This window comes from Macaca fascicularis, chromosome 1 (assembly GCF_037993035.2).
Source record: "Macaca fascicularis isolate 582-1 chromosome 1, T2T-MFA8v1.1".
Taxonomy (NCBI): Eukaryota; Metazoa; Chordata; class Mammalia; order Primates; family Cercopithecidae; genus Macaca; species Macaca fascicularis.
Genome location: NC_088375.1, coordinates 109,521,323 through 109,543,901, shown reverse-complemented (window position 1 = coordinate 109,543,901; position 22,579 = coordinate 109,521,323). Strand labels below are relative to the sequence as shown.

The 22,579-nt window shown below is 39.4% G+C and overlaps 1 protein-coding gene across 11 annotated transcripts in view; it reads left to right on the top strand.

Annotated features, from left to right (window-relative positions):
• The window catches only part of SNX27 (sorting nexin 27), a 92,349-nt gene that overhangs the window by 53,957 nt on the left and 15,813 nt on the right, over positions 1–22,579 (top strand). For all 11 annotated transcript variants that reach the window (XM_073995298.1, XM_065545919.1, XM_005541872.5 and 8 more), the window contains 2 exons: positions 149–312; positions 20,121–20,210. In XM_073995298.1, coding sequence (XP_073851399.1) covers positions 149–312; positions 20,121–20,210 — 254 coding nt within the window. The remainder of the gene's footprint in view (positions 1–148; positions 313–20,120; positions 20,211–22,579) is intronic.

The window sequence follows — 22,579 nt, the reverse complement described above, 5'->3', positions numbered from 1 at the left end:
TGCTCCCAAGGCAGAACTCCTTAATGGATTTGAGATGATGTTCTGGTTAATGATAACATAGCATTCTTGATCTGCCTTACATAGTTTGTATTAGGGAAATTTCTTCTATCTTTTCACTCTAGCTTTCTGTGTTTTGTCTTTCCTTTAGTACGTAAATTGGCACCGAATGAGTTTCCTCACAAACTCTACATTCAGAATTATACATCAGCTGTGCCAGGCACCTGCTTGACCATTCGAAAGTGGCTTTTTACAACAGAAGAAGAAATCCTCTTAAATGACAATGACCTTGCTGTTACCTACTTCTTTCATCAGGTAGGTGAATTGATCTTGAAAGGCGCAATTTCTTTTTATGTTTGAATATAGTTGGTATTTTGCCAATTCCCTGTGAATCCTTAGGTAAGCTGCTTTGCTCCTGGGTCTGAATTACATTCATAAAATGTTCTCTCCCATTTCACAAAAGATAAATACGTAAGTTTTAGAAGTAAAGATATCCTGGAGTTTAAAAATACATATTTTAAAAATATATATTCTAATATTTTTAAGCAACAGAAAATGAGCATTGTGGCTGTGTACCTGTTCAAAAATTTTCCACTAATATTATACATACATAGAGTTTAAAGCATCAGATAGTTCTACACAGTTTATTGTGAAAAACAGTAGTTGCCCCTACTTATTTCCATCTCCCCCCATAGGCAACCACCTTCCCTTCTTTTAGCTTTGTTTTTTATTGGTTTGTTTGTTTGTTTTTGGTATTTACTTCTATGTCTCCATTATAACTTGGTTATATTGCTTCTACTTAATTTTTCAGATTCCAGTAGCATCTCTTAATTTCCCACTATTGAAGATGAGACACCAGCTGTCTTTCCTCCTCCATTCCTACCATATACCCATACCTTTTTCATCTCTCCCATCCCCTTAATATAATCAAATTATAGTATTTGTTAGGTCAATATTCAGTGTTTACAATATTATGACTCTGTAAATGGTGAAATTTACAACAGAGCCATATAATAATTACTGTCTTTACTTTTCACTTTCTTTACAACATTTTATTTTTCCACAGCTAATTATTGCCCTCCTTTTTCATTTGCTTAATTTTCCGTGTACTTATGATTAATTTAGCTCCATACTCTTCACCAGTTGTCTAGATCTCCTCTAAAGACATTCAGTTCAGACCCATCAGGTAGTTCATGAATTTCCACTTTCTGAAGAAATCTCTTGTGGAGCCTCTTCCTCTACCCCTGTGTGAAGTGGCGGCTCTGTACTCTGGTGCACAGCTGGCCTTCTGGGATTGCCCTTCACCACCACCATCTCCTGTTTCCAGTGTTAGAGTACATTGTTAGAGTATTTTGTTTTGCTTTACTCCTGTATTTTTGTAGAATACACTTTCAGAGCTGTTCCTCTTTTTATATATGTAATTTTTTATTTTTAATTTTTGTGGGTACATGGTAGGTGTATATATTTTTGGGGTACATGAGATGTTTTGATATAGGCATGTGGTGTGTAATAATCACATCATGGAAAATGGGGTATCCATCCCCTCAAACATTTATCTTTTGTGTTACAAATAATCCATTTATACTCTTTTAGTAATTTTAAAATGTACAATTAAATTATTATTGACTATAGTCACCCTGTTGTGCTGTCAAATACTAGGCCTTATTCATTAATTCTGCCTATTTTTTGTACCCATTAACCATCCCCGACTCTCCCCCAATTCCCCACTACCCTTCCCAGAGTCTGGTAACTATCCTGCTCTGTCTCCATGGGTTCAATTGTTTTTAGTTTTACAGTTCACAAATAATTGAAAACATGTGATGTTTGTCTTTCTGTGCCTGGCTTATTTCACTTAACGTAGTGACCTCCACTTCCATCCATGTTATTGCAAATGACTGACACTCATTCTTTTTTTATGGCTGAATAGTACTCCATTGTGTATAAGTACCACATTTTCTTTATCCATTCATTCATTGATGGATGCTTAGGTTGCTTCTAAATCTTGACTTGTGAACAGTGCTGCAGCAAACATGGGAATGTGGGTATCTCTTCAAAATACTGATTTCCTTTTTTTTGGGTATATATGCAGCAGTGGGATTGCTGGATTGTATGATGGTTCTATTTTTAGTTTTCTGAGGAACCTCCAAACTGTTCTCTGAGTGGTTGTACTAATTGACATTCCCACCAACAGTAAACAAGGGTTCCCTTTTCTCCATATCCTTGCCAGTATTTGTTACTGCCTCTCTTTTGGATATAAGCCATTTTAACTAGGGTGAGATGGTATCTCATTGTAGTTTTTATGTGCATTTCTTTTTTTTCCTGTTGAGTTGTTTGAGCTCCTTATATATTCTGATTATTAATCCCTTGTCAGATGAGTAGTTTGCAAATATTTTCACCCATCCTGTGGGTTGCTTTTTCACTTTGTTGATTGTTTTCTTTGCTGTGCAGCTTTTTAGCTTGACGTGATCCCATTTGTCCATTTTTGCTTTGGTTGACTGTGCTTGTGGGGTATTAAGAAATCTTTGCCCAGACTGATGTCATGGAGAGTTTCCCCAATTTTTTCTTGTAGTAGTTTCATAGCTAGAGGATTTAGATTTAATTATTGAATCTATTTTGATGTGATTTTTGTATATGGCAAGAGTTAGGGGGCTAGTTTCATTCTTTTGTACACAGATGTCCAGTTTTCCCAGCACCATTTATTGAAGAGACTGTCTTTTCCCCAGTACATGTTCTTGGCACCTGTGTCGAAAATGAGTTAACTGTAGGTATGTGAATTTGTTTCTCAGTTCTTTATTGTGTTCCATCGGTCTGTGTGTCTGCTTTTATGCCACTACCGTGCTTTTTTTTAACTATAAAAAAAGTAAAAAAAAAGTTTTTGTTACTATAGTTCTGTAGTATAACTTGAAGTTAGGTAATATGATTCCTCCAGTGTTGCTCTTTTTTTTTTTTTCGAGAGACAGGGTCTCACTTTGTCACCTAGACTGGAGTGCAGTGGCATGATCACAGCTCACTGAAGCCTCGACCTCCTAGGCACAGGCTATCCTCCTGCCTCAGCCTCCCCACTAGCTGGGGCTGTAGGCCCATGGCACCATGCCCCACTGATTTTTTAAGTTTTTTTTAGAGGCAGGGGGTCTTGCTGTGTTGCCCAGGCTGGCTTGAACTCCTGGGCTCAAGATCCTCTTGCCTTAGCCTCCTAAATTGCTGGGTTACAGATGTGTGCCACCATAGCCCACCCAGTTTTCTTCTTTTTCTTAGGATATCTTTGGCTATTCTGGGTCTTTGGTGGTTCCGTATAAATTTAAGGATAGTTTTTTTTTCTATTTCTGTGAAGAATGTCATTGGTATTTTGATAGGGGTTGCATTGAATCTGTGGATTGCTTTGGGTAGTGTGGACATTTTAACAATATTTATTCTTCCAATCCATGAACATGGAATACTTTTACCATTTGTTGGTGTCCTCTCTTCACCTTTCTTTCATAGTGTTTTAATTTCTTTTTCAGATTGTTCACTGTTGGCATATAGAAATACTACTGATTTTTGTTGTTGATTTTGTATCCTGCAACTTTACTGAATTTATTTATCAATTCTAATAGTTTTTCAGTGGAGTCTTTAGGTTTTTCCAAGTATAAGATTGTATCATATGCAAACAAGGATAATTTGACTTCCTTTCCAATTTGGATGCCCTTTATACCTTTGTCTTGTCTGATTGCTCTAGCTGGGACTTCTAGTACTATGTTGAATAACAGTGGTGAAAGTGGGCATCCTTGTTGTGTTCCAGGTCTTAGAGGAAAGGCTTTCAGTTTCTCCCCATTCAGGATGATAGTAGCTGTGGGTCTGTCGTATATAGCTTTTATTATGTTGAGGTTTCTCCTATACCCAGTTTTTTGAGGAGTTTTTATTATGAAGGGATGTTGAGTTTTATCAAATGCTTTTTCAGCGTGAATTGAAATGATCATATGATTTTTGTCCTTTACTCTGTTGATGTGGTGTGTCACATTGATTGGTGTTTTTGAACCATCCTTACATTCCCAAGGATATATCTTGCTCATGATGATTTTTTAAATGTATTGTTGAATTCAGTTTGCTAATATCTTGTTGAGGATTTCTATATTAATATTCATCAGGGATATTGGTCTGTAGTTTTCTTTTTTGATATGTCTTTGTCTGGTTTTGGTATAAAGGTGATACTGGCCTCATAGAATGAGTTTAGAAGTATTCCCTCCTTCTCTCTTTTTTTGAAATAGTTTGTGTAGAATTGGTATTAATCCTTCATTAAATGTCTGATAGAATTTAGCAGTGAAGCCGTTGGGTTCTGGGCTTTCCTTTACTGGAGACCATTATGGCTTCGATCTTGTTACTTGTTATTAGTGTGTTTGGGTTTTGGATTTCTTCATGGTTCAATCTTTGTAGGTTGTATATGTCTAGGAATTTATCCATTTCTTTTAGATTTTACAATTTATTGGCATATAGTTAATCATAGTAGCCACAAATGATCCTTTGGATTTCTTAAGTATCAGTTGTAATGTCTCCTTTTTCATCTCTGATTTTATTTGGATCTTCTTTTTTTTTTTTTCTTAATCTGGCTAAAGGTTTTTCTGTTTAACTTTTCAAAAAAACCAACTTTTTGTTTCATTTCTCTTTTTTTGTATTTTTTAATTTCAATTTAATTTATTTCTGCTCTAATCTTTATTATTTATTTTCTTCTACTGATTGGTTTTGGTTTGCTCTTGCTTTTCTATTGCTCTAAGATGCATTGTTTGAAATTTTTCTTCTTTTTTTGATGTAGGCATTTATAACTACAAAATTCCTTCTTAGTTGTGCTTTTGCTGTATCCCATATGGCATGTTATGTTTTCATGATCATTTATTTCAATAAATTTTTAAATTTCCTTCTCAATTTCTCCATTGACCCACTGGTCTTTCAGGAGTATATTGTTTAATTTCCATGTATTTGAATAGTTTCCAAAATTCATCATTTTTGATTTCTGATTTTATTCCATTGTAGTCAGATACTTGGTATTATTGTAATATCACTATGGTCAGATACTTGATCATATTGATACTATTTGATATTAATAATACTTGATATTATTCATTTTTAAAAAATGTTTTAAGACTTGTTTTGTGACCTAACATATGGTCTGTTCTTGAGAATGATCCATGTGCTGAGGAAAAGAATGTGTGTTCTGCAGTCATTGGATGAAGTTTTCCGTAAATATGTATTAGATCCGTTTGGTCTATAATGCCGATTAAGTCCAGTGTATCTTGGTTGATTTTCTGTCTGGAAGATCTGTCCAGTGCTGAAGGTTAGGTGTTCAGGTCTCCAGCTATCATTGTGTTAGAGTCTGTTTCTCTCTTTAGCTGTAATAATATTTGCTTTAGATATTAAATATATATCAGGGTGCTCCAGTGTTGGGTGCACATATATTTAATATTGTTATATCCTCTTGCTGAATTGACCCCTTTATCATTATATAGTGACCTTCTTTGTCTTGTCCTATATTTTTGTCTTAAAATCTATTTTGTCTGATATAAGTATAGCTACTTCTGCTCTGTTTTAGTTTCCATTGTCATGGAGTATCTTTTTCCATCCGTTTATTTTCCATCTATGTGTGTCTTTATAGGTGAAGTATGTTTCTTGTAGACAACAGATCGATGGTTCTTGTTTTTTATTTATTCAGCCACTGTGTGTCTGTTGATTGATGTTTAGTCCATTTGCATTCAGTGTTACTATTGATAAGTAAGGCCTTACTCTTGCTATTTTGTTACTTGTTTTATGGTTGTTTTGTGATCATCTTTTCCTTCTTTCCTTCCTTCCTGTCTTCCTTTTAGTGAAGGTGATTTTCTGTGGTGATATGATTTAGTTTCTTTTTATTTTTTTGTGTATTTGTTGTATGTTTGTCGGTTTGGGTTTACAAGGCTTGCAAATACTCTTGTAATCTGTTATTTTAACCTGATAACAACACTGTTTGTATAAACAAACAAGCAAGCAAAAAGAAAACTAATAAAGGCTCCATGCCTTAAATATATTACCCCACTTTTTCACTTTTTGTTGTTACTATTTATACCTTATTGTACTATGTCTTGAAAAGTTGTTGTAGTTATTAGTTTTGATTGGTTCATCATTTAGTCTTTCTACTTAAGATGAGTAGTTTACATACCATAGTTATAGTGTTATGATATTTTGTGTTTTTCTGTGTATTTAATATTACCATACCTTCAGATGATTTCTTATTGCTCATTAACATCATTTTCTTTCTGATTGAAGTACTCCTTTTAGCATTTCTTGTAGGACAGGTCTGGTGTTGATGAAATCCCTCAGCTATTGTTTGTCTTGGAAAGTTTATTTCTGTTTCATGTTTGAAGGATAATTTAGCTGGATATACTTATTGTAGAGTAAAATGGTTTTTTTCCTTCATCACTTTAAATATGTTATGCCACTCTTTTCTGGCCTGTAAGGTTTCCACTGAAAGTCTGCTGCCAGATGTATTGGAGCTCCATTGTATATTGTTTCTGTCTCTTGCTGCTTTTACAATCTTTTCTTTATCCTTGACCTTTGGGAGTTTGATGATTAAATGCCTTGATGTAGTCTTCTTTGGGTTAAATCTGCTTGGTGTTCTATAACCTTTTTGTACTTGGATATTGATGTCTTTCTCTAGATTTGGGAAGTTCTCTGTTATTACCCCTTTGAATAAACTTTCTACACCTATCTCTTTCTCTGCCTCCTCTTTAAGGCCAATAACTTTTAGATTTGCCCTTTTGCTCCTTCATGTATTATTATTATTATTATTTTTGAGACAGAGTTTCACTATTGTTGCCCAGGCTGATGCAATGGTGCGATCTTGGCTTACTGCAACCTCTGCCTCCCGGGTTCAGGCAATTCTCCTGCCTCATCCTCCTGAGTAGCTGAGATTACAGGTGCACGCCACCACACCCAGCTCATTTTGTATTTTTAGTAGAGATGGGGTTTTGCTATGTTTATCAGGCTGGTCTCGACCTCCTGACCTCCAGTGATCCACCCGCCTCGGCCTCCCAAAGTGCTAGGATTACAGGCGTGAGCTACCACGCCCAGCTTCCTCCATGTGTTTTCAAATAGCCATCTTCAAGCTCACTAATTCTTTCTCCCGCTTGATCAATTCTGCTATTAAAAGACTCTGATGATGCATGCATTCTTCAGTATGCCAATTGCATTTTTCAGCTCTAGAATTTCTGCTTGATTCTTTTTAATTATTTCAATCTCTCTCTCTCTCTCTTTTTTTTTTTTTTTTGAGACAGAGTCTGGCTCTGTCGCCCAGGCTGGAGTGCAGTTGCGCAATCTTGGCTCACTGCATCTTTGTTGAATTTATCTGATAGAATTCTGAATTCCTTCTCTGTGTTACCTAGAATTTCTTTGAGTTTCCTCAAAACAGCTATTTTGAATTCTGTTTGAAAGGTCACATATCTCTTTTTCAACAGGATTGGTCCCTGGTGCCTTATTTAGTTCTTTTGGTGAGGACATGTTCTCCCGGATTGTCTTGATACTTGCAGATGTTTGTCTGTGTCTGGGCATTGAAGAGTTAGGTACTTATTGTAGTCTGGGCTTGTTCATACCTGTCCTTCTTGGGGAGGCTTTCCAGATATTTGAAAGGACTTGGGTCTTGTGATCTAAGCTATATCTGCTTTAGGAAGTACCCCAAGCCCAATAATGCTGTGGTTCTTGCAGACTCTTAGAGGTACTGCCTTGTTGTCTTGGACAAGATCCAGAATTCTCTGGATTACCAGGCAGAGACTCTTATTCTCTTCTCTTACTTTTTCCCAAACAAATGTAGTATTTTCTGTGTTGAGCTGTCTGGAGCTGGGGGTGGGGGTACACAAGCACCCCCATAACCACTACCACTGGGACTTTGCTAGGTCAGACCTGAAGCCAGCACAGCACTGAGTCTTGCCTAAGGCCTGCTGTAGCTACTCCCTGGCTACTGCCTATGTTTGCTGAAGGTTCTGGGCTTCTACAATCAATCAGCAGGTGGCAAAGCCAGCGAGGCCTATGTCCTAAACTTCAGGGTGGTGAGTTCCCTCAGACCCTGGGAGGGTCCAGAGTGCCATCTGGGAGCCAGGGACTACAGTCAAAAACCTTAGAAGTCTACGTGGTATTTTACTGTTCTAGAGCTGAGCGGGCATTCACGCCACAAGACACAGTCCTTCCCACTCTTCTCTCTTCTTTTCAAAGGCAGAGAAGCCTCACCCCATGGACACTGCCACCTCAGGCCCATGGGGAGTACTGCCAGACTCCTGCCAATGTTCTCTTAAGACCCAAGGACTCTTCAGTCAGCTTGTGGTGAATGCTGCCTGGCCTGGAACTCACCCTTCAGGGTAGTGGGCTCCCCTTTGGCCCAGGGCAAGTCCAGAAATGCCATCTAAGAACCAAGTCCTCTAAGAGCTTTGTGAGAAGAGGGTACATGGGAAGACAACATTTAAAAATCTTGAATACCTGGAAATGCCATTATTCTACACTCACACTTGGTTAATGTCACATTTATGTATAGAACACTAGGTTGAAAATGATTTAACTCCAGAAATTTTAAAGAATTATGTTCCACCAACAGGTGTGATGGCTCATGCCTGTAGTCTCAGTACTTGGTGGGAAGATCACTTGAGCCCAGGAGTTCGAGACCAGCCTGAGCAACATGGCGAGGCTTTGTCTCTACAAAAACTTTAAAATTTAGCCAGACATGGTAGTGTGCACCTGAAGTCCTAACTGCTCAGGAGGCTGAGGTGGGAGGATCACCTGAGCTCAGGAGTTTGAGGCTGCAGTGAGCCGTGATCACACCACTACACTGTAGCCAGGGAGACAGAGTGAGACCTTATCTTAAGGGGGGAAAAAAAAAAAGCCATCTTATTTCTGTACCATTTTATGTGACCTTTTTTTTCTTTCCAGAAACTGAGGTCTTTTTGTCTCCATGGGTATCAAATTTCACAATCATGTGCCTTGCTGTGGATCTGTTTTCATTTATTGTGTTGGGCTCTCTGTGGGAAATTTGTGTTTCTGATCTGGCAAATTTTCTTGAATTATTAAATTGACAGTTTGTTCTGTCATTTTCTGTTCTCTCTTTTTGGCATTCCTATTATTCTGATACACAGTTTTTTGGTCTGCCCCGTAATCATCTTATCTTCTCTCATATTTTTAATTTCTTTATCTTCTTGCTCTATTTCCTAAATAACTTACTCAGGTTTCTCTTCTAGCCCTCTTACGTTTTTTTTTTAACATATGCCAGTTTTTGTGTGTGGGGGTGATGGGGGTGGTTTTGAGACGAAGTCTCTCTCTGTCACCCAGGCTGGAGTGCAGTGGTGCGATCTTGGCTCACTGCAACCTCTGCCTCCGGGTTCAAGCAATTCTCCTGCCTCAACCTCCCAAGTATGTAGGATTACAGGCACATGCTGCCACACCCAGCTAATTTTTTTTGGATTTTAGTAGAGACGGGATTTCACTGTGTTGCCCAGGCTGGACTCGATCTCCTGAGCTCAGGCAATCCACCCGCCTCGGCCTTCAAAATGCTGGGATTACAGGTGTGAGCCACTGTGCCTGGCCTATATTTTTAATTTCTAAAGGTTTTCTTTTGTTCTCTGAATATCCTTTTTTATATATAGTATTCTGTTCTTTTGTGGTTGTAGTATTTTTTTCTTGACTTTCTGAAGATATTAAAAATAATATACTGGCCGGGCGCGGTGGCTCAAGCCTGTAATCCCAGCACTTTGGGAGGCCGAGACGGGCGGATCACGAGGTCAGGAGATCGAGACCATCCTGGCTAACACGGTGAAACCCCGTCTCTACTAAAATACAAAAAAAATTAGCCGGGCGAGGTGGCGGGCGCCTGTACTCCCAGCTACTCGGGAGGCTGAGGCAGGAGAATGGCGTGAACCTGGGAGGCAGGGCTTGCAGTGAGCTGAGATCCGGCCACTGCACTCCAGCCTGGGCAACAGAGCTAGACTCTGTCTCAAAAAAAAAAAAAAAACAAAAAAACAAAAAAAAAACTAACTACTTTTTTAGGCCAGGTGTGGTGGCTCACACCTGTAATCCCAGCACTTTGGGAGGCTGAGGCAGATCACCTGAGGTCAAGAGTTTGGGACCAGCCTGGCCAACATGGTGAAACCCTGTTTCTACTAAAAATATAAAAATTAGCTGGGTGTGATGATGGGCACCTGTAATCCCAGCCACTCAGGAGGCTGAGACAGGAGAATTGCTTGAACCCAGGAGGCAGAGGCTGCAGTGAGCCGAGATCATGCCACTGTACTCCAGCCTGGGTGACAGAGTGAGACTGTCTCAAAAAAAAAAATTAATATACTTTTTTTTATTTTGAAATTATCTTTTTCCTCCCTCTATTGCTTGATTATTTGTTTTGGTCTCTGTTGTACATGTTAGAAGTGTTCCTCTAACGGAGATGTCTGCTCAAATTTAAGACTGAGACACTGCACAGCTGATTGGGAACTCAGCATGTGAGTATATCTTATTGACTATGGCACAATCATGGCTCACTGTAGCCTCGACCTCCTGGGCTCAGGTGATCCTCCCACCTCAGCCTCCTGAGTAGTTGGGACTACAGGTGTGCACAACATGCCCAGCTAATTTTTGTACTTTTTGTAGACATGGGATTTTTCCATGTTGCCCAAGTTGGTCTCGAACTCCTAAGCTCAAACAACCCTCTCTCCTCAGCCTCCCAAAGTGCTGGGATTACAGGCATGAGCTATCATACCTAGCCAAATCACTAATCTTCTACTGGCATTGAAGAGGGCAGTCATCTGGTTCCAGGGAATAAAGGAGAGGATCTCAGAATTTGATTCTTTTTTTTTTTTTTTTTTTTTTTTTAAGGCAAAGTCTTGCTTTGTCGCCAGGCTGGAGTGCAGTGGCACGATCTTGGCTCACTGCAACCTCTGCCTCCCGGGTTCAAGCAATTCTCCTGCCTCAGCCTCCTGAGTAGCTGAGATTACAGGCGCATGCCACCACGCCCGGCTAATTTTTGTATTTTTTAGTAGAGACGGGGGTTTCACCATGTTGGCCAGAATGGTCTCGATCTCTTGACCTCGTGATCTGCCCGCCTTGGCCTCCCAAAGTGCTGGGATTACAGGCATGAGCCACCACGCCCAGCTAATTTTTGTATTTTTTACTAGAGACGGGGGTTTCACCATGTTGGCCAGGATGGTCTCGATCTCTCGACCTCGTGATCTGCCCGCCTTGGGCTCCCAAAGTGCTGGGATTACAGGCATGAGCCACCGTGCCCAGCATTGATTGTTTCTTAAATAGACTTTTGGTCAGTCCTCCTTATTTTAGCCACATCCTACCACCTCTCCTAGATGGCCACCTGGTGCTACCAATTCTTCAGTCTTTTGGGAGTTTTGTGATATAAATTTGAGTGATTCTCTACTTTCCCTACTACTAGGTAGGGAATCCATTTTTTTTTTTCAGGTTTTGTAAGTTACTACTTATATATCCGTGTTCCAGATTACAAAATTTTGTTCCGATTGTTTCTCCTTGATCTCCTGGGTTTATTCCTTTACTGAAATTTTAGTAGGGTTTTAGGAGGAAGTAAGAGTTGATAGTTGTTTTTAATCTGCCATCCCTAATTGGAAGCCCTCTTTTAGGAACTTTTCCTACAAGTGTTTACATGCATATTTGGCTTTAGATCTTTATATGGATGTATAATTTTTACATAGTTATAATTCTAATACAGATACAACCTTTTTCTTTTCTTTTTTCCTTTCTCATATAGTTTTTTATATATCATTTATGACTGAGTTAATATAGTATATGTTGTTTAGATGTTCCCTCTTATTTGTTCCAGAGTTTTTTTTGTTTTATTTTGTTTTGTTTTGAGATGGGCTCTCTCTATGTTGCTGGGGCTGGCCTGGGACTCCCGGGCTCCAGCAATCCTCCCACCTCTGCTTCTCAAGTAGAGTGCCTGGGCTACATGTGTGCCTGGCTAGTGCCAGGGTGTTTTTTCAGTGTGTGATTATAAATGATGCTGTGATTAACTCTTGTAATATCACTTTTTCCTCCTTCCTTCCTTCCTTCCTTCCTTCCTTCCTTCCTTCCTTCCTTCCTTCCTTCCTTCCTTCCTGCCTTTTCTTTTCTTTCTTCTTCTTTTTTTTTTTTTTTTATAGGATCTCATTCTGTCACCCAGGCTGGAGTGCAATGGTGTGATCATAGATCACTGCATCCTCTACCTCTTGGGCTCAGGTGATCCTGCCACCTCAGCCTCCCAAGTAGCTAGAACTACAGGTGCTCACCACCATGTCCAGCTAATTTTTACTTTTTAAAAAAAATAGAGACAGGATCTTGCAATGTTGCCCAGGCTGGTCTTGAACTCCTGGGCTCAGGCAGTCCTCCCAAGTGTTAGGATTACCGGTGTAAGCCACTGTGCCCGGACATATTTTTCTTTTGAATACAAGCTGTTTATTGATTGTGTTTTTGTAACTTGCTGTACAAAAATTGCTGTATTTTGTTAAACTTTATGTCTTTGTCATTTTAATAGATATTTACTCTGTTCCATTGTTTTTCTTTTTATCTTAGTGCTATTAATTTTTTTTTTTTTTTTTTTTTTTTTTTTTTTTTTTTTTTGAGACAGAGTCTGGCTCTATTGCCGAGGCTGGACTGCAGTGGCATAGTCTCGGCTCACTGCAACCTCTGCCTCCTGGGCTCAAGTGATCCTCCCACCTCAGTCTCCTGAGTAGCTGGGACTACAGGCATGCATCACCACACCCAGCTAATTTTTGTATTTTTTGTACAGACAGGGTTTTGCCATGTCAGCCAGGCTCATCTCAAACCCCTGGGCTCAAGTGATCTGCCCGCCTCTGCCTCCTAAAGTGCTGAGATTACAGGTGTGAGCCACCATGCCTGGCCAGGATTTTTGTTTTAGAGAAGAAGTTTTTTTTTTTTTTTTTTTTTTATTGAGACGGAGTCTCGCTCTGTCGCCCCGGCTGGAGTGCTGTGGCCGGATCTCAGCTCACTGCAAGCTCCGCCTCCCGGGTTCCCGCCATTCTCCTGCCTCAGCCTCCCGAGTAGCTGGGACTACAGGCGCCCGCCACCTCGCCCGGCTAGTTTTTTGTATTTTTTAGTAGAGACGGGGTTTCATCGTGTTAGCCAGGATGGTCTCGATCTCCTGACCTCCTGATCCGCCCGTCTCGGCCTCCCAAAGTGCTGGGATTACAGGCTTGAGCCACCGCGCCCGGCCGAGAAGAAGTTTTAACATTTTGTATAACAGTGTTTATCTATCTTTTCCATTGTGATTTCTACTAATATTTTCTTTCCGCAATATAAGAGGACAATAGCACACTTATAGTTAGTGTGCTTTTGTCACAATATTTATTTTTAATATGTAATGCTTTAATTTACCCAAGGTTTATTGTGGTGTGTAGTATGAACGGTTGGTCTAAGTTAAATTTTCTTGGTATTGCTATCCACGTAGCACATCAGGATACATTAAATGATTCATTTCTAATATATTATACTTAACTTGTCTTTCGTTAAATTTGTATCTGTCTCTGTGTGTGTGTGTGTATATATATATATGGCCTATGTTTAGCATCTCTCTGCTCTTAATCTGTGTTTCTATTTTTGACTCAGTATTCCCTTTTGATTGTTTCTGTATAATACATTTTAATATCTGATAAGGCTAAGCCTTCCGTTTTTAAAAGGCTTGATATTCTTTCCCATTTTATGTTTTCAAATAATTTTTAACCTATTTCATAACACTTTATAAAGTATCCTATTACTATTCCAACTGGAATTTTGTTAAATTTATAGTTTACTGAAGAAGAATCACCATTTTAATTAAATGTTGTATTATAATAATAGATGCATAAAGTATCTATTTTATTCAACTTGACTTTTGTTTCCTCAAAAAAAGTTACATAGTTTTATGTTTTACCAGTGCCCCCATTAAAGTAATCACCAAGTATTTTATATTTTTATTGCTATTATGAATGGAATATTTTTTCTTTGTATTTTTGGAATAGAAAAATCTTTAGCTAGGAGTCAGAATATCTGGTTCAAGTATTTTTGCATAATATTGCTGAGATCTAGTTTCTCATCTGTTAAAGGGGAACAGTGGTGTGTCTCATAGGTGGGTTTATTTTATTTTAAATGTATTTTTTATTTAAAAAATTAAGAAGGAGTCTCACTATGTTGCCCAGGCTGGTTCCTGGCTTCAAGCAATCCTCCCACCTTGATCTCCCAAAGCACTGAGATTACAGGCATAACCACCACATCTGGCCATTTTTTTTTAGTGCTTATCAAAATTTGAGGGCAGAGCATGTGAAATTGCTTTTTAAATTATAAAACTAGAAGACAAAAATATTTAAGTATATAGAAAAGTTATTGTTTTTGGAGCAGTATCTTATATCCAGCAACTTTTCTGAACTTTCCTATTGCCTCACATGATTTCTAAACAGCTTTATTGAGGTATAGTTTACATACAATAAACTGTACATATTTAAAGTATACAATTTGATAGTTTTTTAAATTTCTAAGCCATTTTTAAGTGTATAGTTCAATAGTGTTAAGTATATTCACAATGTTGTATAATGGATCTCCAGAACTCTGTTTTTTTAAAGAAGGGGACAGAATCTCAGTCTGCCACCCAGGCTGGAGTGCAGTGCTGTGATCATAGCTCACCATAATCTTGAACTCCTGACCTCAAACGATCCTCCTACCTCAGCCTCCCAAAATGTTGGGATTACAGGCATGAACCACTGCTCCTGGCCCAGAACTCTTTTAATCTTGCAAAAGATTAAAACTGAAACTCTGTACCCATCAAACAACTCCGTGTTTTCCCCTCCCCCTTGGCAACTACCATTCTGCTTTTTATTTCTATGAATTTGACTACTTGAGATATTTAATGTAAGTAACCATACACTATTTGCCTTTGTAATAACTGGCTTATTTCACTGAACATAATGTCCTCAAGTTTCATACGTGTTGTGGTAGTATACGACAGGGTTTCCTTCCTTTTTAAGGCTGAATAATATTATGTTGTATGTATATACCACATTTAATTAATCCATTGATCCATGGACAGTTGGGTTTCTTTCATTTCTTGGTTATTGTGAATAACGCTGCTATGAACATGGGTGTGCAGATATCTTGTTGAGATCCTTCTTTCAGTATACCCAGATGTGGGATTACTGAATCATATGGCAATTTTATTTTCAACTTTTTGAGGAACTGCTATACTGTTTTCCATAGTGACTGCACCATCTCAAATGACTTATTTTTTTTTTTGTTTTTTATTTTTTGGAGACAAGAGTCTTGCTGTGTCTCCCAGGCTGGAGTGTAGTGGGATGATCTCGGCTCACTACAACCTGTGCCTCCTGGGTTCCAGTGACTCTTATGCCTCAGCCTTCTGAGTAGCTGGGACTACAGTTGTGTACCACCAAGCCCAGCTAATTTTTGTATTTTTAGTAGAGATGGAGTTCCACCATGTTGCCCAGTCTGGTCTCAAACTCCTGGCCTCAAATTATCCACCCTGCTTGGCCTCCAAAATGCTGGGATTACAGGCATGAGTCACCGCACCTGGCCACAAACACCGTGCCTGGCGGCTCTTTTTTGATGGACTAAGTAAACAACTGTATCTTTTGAAAAGTATATTAAATTTCTCTTAATTTCAATTATTTTTGTATCATATTTTGATGGTAGGAATATTTAATGAATTTCACAGTTCTAAGATGTTATCAATTATAAGATGCACCATTATTTTATGTATTGATAAGAAAGAGGTTAAACTGATACATCATTGATTATAAGATACATCCCAATTTCAGAAATGTTAAAATATGAAATAATGTATTCATTTAAATTGATGAGATATTATATGTTAGATGCTAATGAAAATAATGAGCCTTTTCCTTAAAAAATTAATAAGGTAGAAATTAATCATTCATATTTAAATGCAGGCTAAACCTGGCAAATTGTACGCACATTTAAGCTGCTGTTTCCTGAAAGCTCACAAAAGTAGCAGTAGTGGAATTTTAAAAGGCATAAACTTGCAAGGACAAAGAGAACAAGGGAGGATACCACAGCAGATGACAATTATTGACAGTTTTTAGAAAATGAATGTCTAAGTAAAAGGATTTTGGTATTTGGTTATTGTAGAAGAAAAATTGGTGATAGGTACATGGGAAGTTACAAACAAAAACACGAGGCATATAACCTCAGGAAATAAAAAATTATGCAAGAAAGGAAGTCATAGCATAGTATATAGCTTAGTTGTGAACAGTGTTTACATATTTATAATAATGCAGTTATTGAGTATTTAATTTTTTATCGAAAAGTTGGGGGAAGAGGAAGTAGGAGTGTTTGGGTGCTACAAGAGAGTTAAAACCAAATATTTTCAAAACAGTAAGTCAACAATGTCTAAAATTGGTAAGTCAGGAATTGTCAATGTAAGCATGCCATTTAGAATTATGGAAGGATTATCACAAGAAATTGCTTAAAGTGCCTAAAAGTAGTTGCTTTTGTGGAATGAGGCTCTGGGATCAAGAGGCTGCTGTTTTTATTAGGAGCCTTTTAGAACTTTTGTTTTTTAAAACTATATATATCTTTTACTTTAATTAAAAAATGTTAAGAAGAGGCCGGGTGCGGTGGCTCAAGCTTGTAATCCCAGCACTTTGGGAGGCCGAGACAGGTGGATCACGAGGTCAGGAGATCGAGACCATCCTGGCTAACACAGTGAAACCCCGTCTCTACTAAAAAAAATGCAAAAAACTAGCCGGGCGAGGTGGCGGGCGTCTGTAGTCCTAGCTACTCGGGAGGCTGAGGCAGGAGAATGGCGTAAACCCAGGAGGCAGAGCTTGCAGTGAGCTGAGATCCGGCCACTGCACTCCAGCCTGGGCAACACAGCGAGACTCCGTCTCAAAAAAAAAAAAAAAAAAGAAGAAAAGGAAACTACGGTGGTGATATTTATGTTTTCCACTGAGTCAGTCAAGCAGTGCAATCTTTTTTTTGTTTTGAGAGAGAGTCTTGCTCTGTCTCCCAGGCTGGAATGCAGTGGCATGATCTTGGTTCCGGGTTCAAGTGCTTCTCTTTCCTCACACTCCTGAGTTGCTGGGATTTCCTGCTCCTTCCACCACGTCTGGCTAATTTTTGTATTTTAGTAGAAATGGGGTTTCAGCATGTTGGCCAGGCTAGTCTTGAACTCCTGACCTCAAGTGATCCTCCCGCCTCCCAAAATGATGGGATTACAGGCATGAACCACCACACCTGGGTAAGCAATTTCTTGATTAGAAATGAAAGAAGACCATTTTTACTGCCCCGTGTGTAAAAGAGCTCACTTGGAATTGCTGGAGTAGATAATCACTGTGACCCACCTCTGCCTTGGGAAAGTGTTCATCAAATATTAGTACTGTTGTGAGTGAGTCAGACATAGTTCTAGGCATTAGGAGTAAAAACAAAACAGAAAGACAGTATTCTTATATTCTTATTCTTACTCTCATCTAAACAATACAGAAATAAAGAAAAAAATTGTAAAGCCTTTTCCCTGAGCTAAATAACACTGTAAGTTTCTTTGGAAACTGGATAGACCAGTATTGTTTATTTCCCCCTCTACTTTTCTGCTGGCTTTTCAATAATTGGTTTAAATTTGGCTGGAGCAGTACAGTGTTTTGGTGATGAAGAGGAAAGTGTTCAGGATCTTCAGGACATTGAAATTGCATGGTAGTTCTTCTTAAATATCCCCTCTGTGGCTATAATCCTCGGTGCCTAAGTGAGCCCTCACTTGTATGGCCAGGATTGGGGAGAGACTGGCATAATCTTTCTATTAGTCCTTCCTGGCAGGACATTCATATCCTTGTACAGTTCTTAGAAGAACTTAATAGCTAAATGATACTAATAATAGCTACTGATATATACTTTACAAAACTCAACATCTGTCATCTTTTTCTTGTACACCTATAAGATATTCCAGTTTTACACAGTGGAAGGGTTTACATGACTTATGCAAATGCACATTGGTAGGTGACAGAACTAAAAATTGAATTAGTCTCTTGACTTAATTTTTTTTTTTTTTTTTTTTTGCGATAGAGTCTTGCTCTGTTGCCCAGGCTGGAGTGCAATGGCACAATCTTGGCTCACTGCAAGCTCTGCCTTCTGGGTTCACGCCATTCTCCTGCCTCAGCCTCCTGAGTAGCTGAGACTGCAGGTGCCCACCACCACGCCTGGCTAATTTTTTGTAGTTTTAGTAGAGAGGGGGTTTCACCGTGTTAGCCAGGATGGTCTCTATCTCCTGACCTCGTGATCCACCCGCCTCGGCCTCCCAAAGTGCTGGGATTACAGGCGTGAGCCACCGCGCCTGGCCCTCTTGACTTAATCTTGAACTCATTTGCCTATCCAACTATTTTTCCTTAAAAGACCCTGGGAAGTGATTTCTGCCTTAAGTATCATAACATCATTGATCTTCCTTATTTCATTCTCTCTTCAGGTTAATTCATGTGGCTTTCAAACACAAATCAAACTTTCTTTAATAAAGAAGAAGCCATTTTTTATTGCTTATTTTAGCTCCCTGTTATTTCCTTAAGTCTAAATTCCTGTGCCTACTTTTTAGAATTTTTCATAATCTGTTGTTAGTCTGCCTATCCAGCATTATCTTTCATTGTCTCCTATTCCCTTATTTAAATCAGGCAAATCTGTTTTCTCAAAGTATTTAAGCACAGACTCATCCCTGTTTCCTAACTTTAGCTTATAGTTTCTCTTCTTCATTCTGTTCTTTGGGGATCCACCCAAGGCGTCCCTGATAACTGTAATTATCAGTAAGTGCTTCCATTCTGACTGCCTATATCACTGTCTGTACCATACATGTTTGCTATTTCATTGTAATACAGCATTATATACCATCTTTCAGTGCTCTCTAATTGTTTACACATGTATAAAATAACTGGAATTTAAGTCCCCTGACATGAGAAACCAGATTTCTCACATATACCTAAAACAATGCCATGCCAGATATTCTTTAAATGCTAGTTATTCCAATTAGTATACTTGTTACTGAATGTATTAGTCCATTTTCACACTGCTGTAAAGACGCTACATGAGATTAGGTAATTTATAAAAAAAGGAAGGTTTTGTTTGTTTTGTGCTTTTTTGAGATGGAGTCTTGCGCTGTCACCTGGGCTGGAGTGCAGTGGCATGATCTCAGCTCACTGCAACCTCTGCCTCCTGGGTTCAAACGATTCTCCTGCCTCACCCTCCTGAGTAGCTGGGATTACAGGTGCCCGCCACCATGCCCAGCTAATTTTTTGTATTTTTACTAGAGACGGGGTTTCATCATGTTCGCCAGGCTGGTGTCGAACTCCTAACCTTGTGATTCACCTGCCTCAGCCTCCCAAAGTACAAGAAAGGAAGTTTAATTGACTCACAGTTTCGCACGGCTGGGGAAGGCCTCTGGAAACTTACAATCATGGCACAAGGTGAAGGGGAAGCAAGCTCCTTCTTCACAAGGCTACGAGAGAGAGAGAGCAAGCACACACAGGGGGAACTGCTATTTTTAAAACTGTCAGATCTAGGCCAAGTGTGGTGGCTCCTGCCTGTAATCCTAGCACTTTGGGAGGTCGAGGCGGGCAGATCACTTGAGGTCAAGAGTTCGAGACTAGGCTGGCCAACATGGTGAAGCCCCATCTCTATTAAAAATACAAAAATTAGCTGGGTGTGGTGGCTCATGCCTGTAGTCCTCCAGCTACTCTGGAGGCTGCGGCAGGAGAATCACTTGAACCCGGGAGGCAGAGGTTTCAGTGAGCCGAGATTGTGTCACTGCACTCCAGCCTGGGTGACAGAGCCAGACTCTGTCTCAAAACAAACAAAAAAACCCCATCAGATCTTGTGAGAACTCCCTCACTATCACGAGACCAACATGGGGAAACCAGACCATGATCCAGTCACCTCCCACTGGGTCCCTCGACAAGTGGGGATGACAATTTGAGATGAGATTTGAGTGGGGACACAGAGCCAGACCATATTCCTGGACACGTGGCAGAGTTCACTGGTAATGATGGTGGTCCAAGTGGACAAGAGATTTTCTGAAAATGCATCTGTGTCTGTTTTCATCGAGAATGTACATAATAACGATTTTTAGACTCCTTTCTTTTCTACTTCTGTTTTGGTGATAGGCAGTCGATGATGTGAAGAAAGGTTACATCAAAGCAGAAGAAAAGTCCTACCAATTACAGAAGCTATACGAACAAAGAAAAATGGTCATGGTAAGTTTATGTCCCCATAATCCCTTTATAAAATGCCCCTTCCTACCTTTTAAACCTATTGTTCCAGTCATTTTTGAAAGGATTACAATGTGGTTAGTGGCTTAACTAATTTTTAAAAAGGGGGGGAATAGGGACCTTGATGCAAAGTCTATTGTGTTTCTCCATCTAACACACAAAGATCTTGAATTACTGTATATTGGTACATAATTTTATTACTATTTTTGGGGGGGAGTGGGGGCGGGGGGAGGGATAGAGTCTTGCTGTGTTGCCCAGGCTGAAGTGCAGTGTCACAATCTAGGCTCACTGCAACCTTTGCCTCCTGGGTTCAAGCGATTCTCCTGTCTCAGCTTCCCGAGTAGCTGGGACTACAGGCATGCGCCACCACGCCCAGCTAATTTTTGTATTTGTAGTAGGGACAGGGTTTTGCCATGTTGGCCAGGCTGGTCTCGAACTCTTGACCCCAGGTGATCCACCTGCCTTGGCCTCCCAAAGTGCTGGGATTACAGGAATGAGCCACTGAGCCTGACCCATAATTTTTTTATTAATAATAACTTTTTTGATTAAATACAACAAAAGTTCTATAAAACATTACAATAGGATATAGATAAGATTGTATAAGAACTGATATTTAGCTTTTTAACATTAGAAATTAGTCATGATTGGCCGGGCGCGGTGGCTCAAGCCTGTAATCCCAGCACTTTGGGAGGCCGAGACGGGCGGATCACGAGGTCAGGTGATCGAGACCATCCTGGCTAACATGGTGAAACCCCGTCTCTACTAAAAAATACAAAAAACTAGCCAGGCGAGGTGGCGGGTGCCTGTAGTCCCAGCTACTCGGGAGGCTGAGGCAGGAGAATGGCGTAAACCCAGGAGGCGGAGCTTGCAGTGAGCTGAGATCCGGCCACTACACTCCAGCCTGGGCGACAGAGCGAGACTCCATCTCAAAAAAAAAAAAAAAAAAAAAAAGAAATTAGTCATGATTTAGCAATAGCAAAATCATTTGTTTTTACAGCTTCGATTTCTGCAGTTGCTTAAACATTTATGCTCTGTAGTGCTCTTGGTTAGTATATCATCCTAGAATTGTGCTATTTGATTCAATAGCTACTAGACTCATGTAGGTATTTAAATATAAATTTAAATTCATTTAAATTAAATACAATTTAAAATTCAGTTCTGTAGCTGCTCTAGCCACATTTCAGTGCTAAGCAGCCGTATGTGCACAGTGAATAGCTAGCATATTGGACTGTGCAGGTATAGAACATTTTCATCATCACTGAAAGTTTTGCTGAACAGGGCTGCCTAGAGTATTCCTTAAATGGCTTTAAATTCGTTTCCAATTTGTATCTGCCATAGATACAGGGATGGAAATTGTCAAAAATAAAATTAGTAAAGAACACATAAAAATTTCTACTCATTATAACATTTTAAAATTTCTCTCTTGACGGATTCACATGTAGTCGAAATTTTTTCAATTACACATGCTCCTCAACTTACGATGGGGTTATATCTCAGTAAACACATCTTAAGTTGAAAATATTAAATCAAAAATGCATTTAATACACCTAACCTACCAAACATTATAGCTTAGCCTAGCCTGCCTTAAATGTGATCAGAACACGTATTACCCTACAGTCAGGCAAAATCATCTAGCACAAAGCCTATTTTAGAATGAAGTTATTTAAACTGGTTTTTTTTTTGTTTTGTTTTTTTTGAGACTGAGTCTCGCTGTGTCACCCAGGCTGGAGTACAGTGGTGTGATCTCAGCTCACTGCAACCTCTGCATCCTGGGCTCAAGCGATTCTCCGTCCTCAGCCTCCCCAGTAGCTGGGACTATAGGCACCCGCCACCACACCTGGCTAATTTTTGTATTTTTAGTAGAGAAGAGGTTTCACCATGTCGGCCAGGCTGATCTCGAACTCCAGACCTCCAGTGAACCACTTGCCTCGGCCTCCTAAAGTGCTGGGATTACAGGTGTGAGCCACTGCGCCAGGCCTAAAGTTATTTAAAGTTTTGAGCAAAAATTTGAGGTACTTGTAAAGACAGCAGAAAAGTTTAAAAAAAAAAAATTTGAAATACAACGTCTACTGCACACACATGGCTTTCACACCATCATAAAGTCAAAAAAGCATTAAGTTAACCATTGTAAGTTAGTGACCACCTGTATCATTTTCATTCTTTAGTAATGATTCTGATAAGTCTTTTGAATTATTTTGGACCTTCTGTGTACTTTTCAGGAGAGAGTGTTGATTCATGTACATTAATTGGGTTGGAATAAGAGTGCAAACAGCTGTGGGGCGCGGTAGCTCACGCCTGTAATCCCAGCACTTTGGGAGGCTGAGGCGGGTGGATCACCTGAGGTCAGGAGTTCG